This window comes from Mycetomoellerius zeteki, unplaced genomic scaffold, assembly GCF_001594055.1.
Source record: "Mycetomoellerius zeteki isolate Tzet28-1 unplaced genomic scaffold, Tzet1.0 C4471524, whole genome shotgun sequence".
NCBI classification, from domain to species: domain Eukaryota; kingdom Metazoa; phylum Arthropoda; class Insecta; order Hymenoptera; family Formicidae; genus Mycetomoellerius; species Mycetomoellerius zeteki.
The window spans coordinates 1-2,791 of record NW_017255876.1 but is presented as its reverse complement, the minus strand read 5'-3'; the positions used below and the strand labels follow the sequence as shown (position 1 = coordinate 2,791).

General features: G+C 31.6%; 2 protein-coding genes across 2 annotated transcripts; one reads left to right on the top strand and one right to left on the bottom strand.

Moving 5' to 3' along the window:
• Window positions 1-14: 14 nt before the first annotated feature.
• Window positions 15-1,261, top strand: LOC108728977 (putative nuclease HARBI1). Its single transcript, XM_018457884.1, has 2 exons — window positions 15-248; window positions 333-1,261. Exons 1-2 carry the CDS (start codon window positions 15-17, stop codon window positions 1,233-1,235), a joined length of 1,137 nt encoding a protein of 378 aa, XP_018313386.1. The 3' UTR covers window positions 1,236-1,261.
• On the bottom strand, window positions 1,261-2,758 carry LOC108720222 (uncharacterized). Its single transcript, XM_018458002.1, has 4 exons — window positions 2,640-2,758; window positions 2,321-2,413; window positions 1,850-2,244; window positions 1,261-1,762 (listed from the first exon to the last, which is right to left on the bottom strand). The coding sequence occupies exons 1-4, from the start codon at window positions 2,746-2,748 to the stop codon at window positions 1,475-1,477; spliced, it is 885 nt and encodes a 294-aa protein (XP_018313504.1). The 5' UTR covers window positions 2,749-2,758; the 3' UTR covers window positions 1,261-1,474.
• Between the last annotated feature and the right edge of the window lie 33 nt (window positions 2,759-2,791).

The window sequence follows — 2,791 nt, the reverse complement described above, 5'->3', positions numbered from 1 at the left end:
AATATACATGCAATATGGAGAATTTAGATATTGTTGCGTTACTTGAAGATGACGGTCATAATGACCGAATAAACGTATTGCACCTTATGCTTAATGAATTAGTCGAACCGTTACCAGAACTGGATGAACTAGAAGTGAGGCAACGTGATGAAAGACCTAGAAATCGTAATTATTACGAAATTATTGTTCCTCAATACGACGTTGTTTTATTTAAGGAGCATTTTAGAATGTCTCGTGCAACATTTGAAGTAAGTATAATAAATTTTATAAAACTACAAGTATGTTTTAAAGATTAATTTCGGTATTCAAATCAATTGTAGAAATTTTTGTAGGTGCTAGTTGATATAATTGGAAATTCCATACATGGGAATCCAAATTACCTTGTGGATTTGAGAAAAAAAGTTATGTTTTCATTGTGGATTTTATCTAAACCGGAAAGTTTCCTTGCTGCTGGAGATCGCTTTGATTTACCCAAGAGTACTGCTCACTACGTATTCAAAGAAGTTATCACCATTATAGCTAACCTCTTACCGAATTATATTACATGGCCTGATAGACGATATCATAATGTTGAAGAGATTTTTCGAAGACGTTCTCGGGGATTTCCCGGTGTTATTGGGGCGATTGATGGTTGCCATATTCCAATAAAAGCTCCTGTAGGCAACTCTATAGATTTTTATAATAGAAATAAGATACACTCGATTATATTACAAGGTGTATGCGATCACAAGGCACGTTTTATAGACGTTTTCATCGGAATGCCTGGACGAATGCATGACGCTCGAGTATTTAGGCAGAGCGAGTTGTTTGCACGATTGAATAATGCTGAAAATCCTTTGCTACCCTTTAATATGCATCTTATAGGGGATTCTGCCTATCCTTTAATGCCAAATCTTATGACACCGTTTCGTGATAATGGTCACCTAACGAGAGCGCAAAGTAATTATAATATTAAATTAAGTATGATCAGAGCTATTATCGAAAGAGCATTCGGTCTTTTGAAAAATAAATTCCGAAGATTAAAATATTTAGATATTTCCGACCCAGCTTTGGGAAATACTATCATAGCAGCAGCGTGCGTCTTGCATAATTTTTTAATTGATCGAGATGAAATTAATTTCGAATATGAAGCACCAATCGAAGCAATGGCAATACCGAACGATGATATAGATATACTAAATGATAATATTCCTGCGGTAACAAAAAGAAATGAAATAGTTCATTTATTACAATAAGAAAAAAAAATTTATTTGAAAATATATTTTGTATGTTCACATATTAACTCAATTTATTTTATTACAATACTGTATATTATATTAAGAATTCATTTGACGCAAAACTAATGGGCGTTTTCAGGCAAGATAATACGGTATATTAAGTAACAGCAAAGAAAATTGTTTATTGAAAAAACTAAATGTATCTTTTGAATGTTAATTCTAACAAGAACTATATTGAAAATATAAACTTGTAGCATTTATGTATTCTTTTTTCCTTCATCATGTTGATTGCTCCTCAAAAGTAAGAATTGTTCTATCAACTTGTTTCTCTCTTCTTGGATTTGATTACTTCGATCTATGGACGACTTGAGTTGTAACATGGTGTCGAGGCGTTTTTCTTCGATGGAAATTTGTTTTTGTCGTAGTTTATGTAGCGTACTCATTCGAGCTTTTCCCAACGGTTCAGATATTTGCGTTACACTAGCACAAGGACTTGCAGAGGAACTTCTTGTCGAGGGGCAGCTAAGTGGACTTTGATCAATTAGCTGAAAAGGTGATATTGACGAAGTAGCAGATGTGTTCAAACTATTACAAATATTAGAGAAATCTGAAACTTGTGTTAAGGTGATTACTTCATTATCATCTTGAGAAGATTCATTTGCGGTTATTTCATTATTTCCTTGCATCGAAGAAAGTGTTGAACTGTAGTTTATTGTCATGTCATTGGCAAATATGTCTTCAAAAGTATCGAAGTACTCCCATGAAATTCGTCCTCGGCCAGTGCTAGTTTTTTTATTATTATTATCCTTTATATTCTTATAAGATTTTTTCATGTTACGCATCTTTCTATCAAGGAGATCTTCATTTAAGTCACTATAACCATTTTCCTTCATAATTAGAAGAATTTCGGTCCACAAAACCTTTTTTTTAACTTTAGGATCGCGAAAACGATCTTTACGTTCCAAATAACTGTTCAAAAGCAATTTTGTTGATCGCTGAGTCCACGAAAAATTCTTTATTTCAGATCCTATAAGTATACCAAAAATATGTTATATATTTATTACTCTTCTAATAATAAATTGATTAGATAAAAATTTATATACCAGTATTTGTATTGTTAGTAGTATCATCTACAATAGAATTCAAAATTGGAGCAGTTGTGTTATCGTCCAAATATTGCGACAAAAAACCCGCATCTAAAAGGTAATTATTGAATTGTTAAATCGTTGACACACAGTAACAGTATTGAAGTAAAATAAATCTTAAATCAATTTGCGCAGAGAAAATTCCAATTGTAAACAAAAATGATTACATATAATTAAAATATAGACGTTCTTCATAAAATAATGGGTAAAAAGATAGAAAGTACTAAGTTATAAATGATAAAATAATTGAAAAATAAGTAATATGTTATACACTTACCAGACTGTAACCTTGAGTGAACCTCATGGGTGTCAGTAATAGAATATTCTGCATTATTGATGATATAATTAATACTGTATGTCTCAGTGTTAGGATTCTCATTTTCCATGATTCGTAATCAGTCATTTAATCAACTGTTTATCTTTCTCTAT

Coding starts and splice junctions, on each gene's coding strand:
- LOC108720222 (XM_018458002.1), bottom strand. CDS start 2,748: ATGGAAAATGAGAATCCTAACACTGAGACATACAGTATTAATTATATC. Junction 2,414..2,639: donor TCACTCAAGGTTACAGTCTG/GTAAGTGTATAA, acceptor ATTACCTTTTAG/ATGCGGGTTTTTTGTCGCAA. Junction 1,763..1,849: donor CTTCTCAAGATGATAATGAA/GTAATCACCTTA, acceptor TCACCTTTTCAG/CTAATTGATCAAAGTCCACT.
- LOC108728977 (XM_018457884.1), top strand. CDS start 15: ATGGAGAATTTAGATATTGTTGCGTTACTTGAAGATGACGGTCATAAT. Junction 249..332: donor TGTCTCGTGCAACATTTGAA/GTAAGTATAATA, acceptor AAATTTTTGTAG/GTGCTAGTTGATATAATTGG.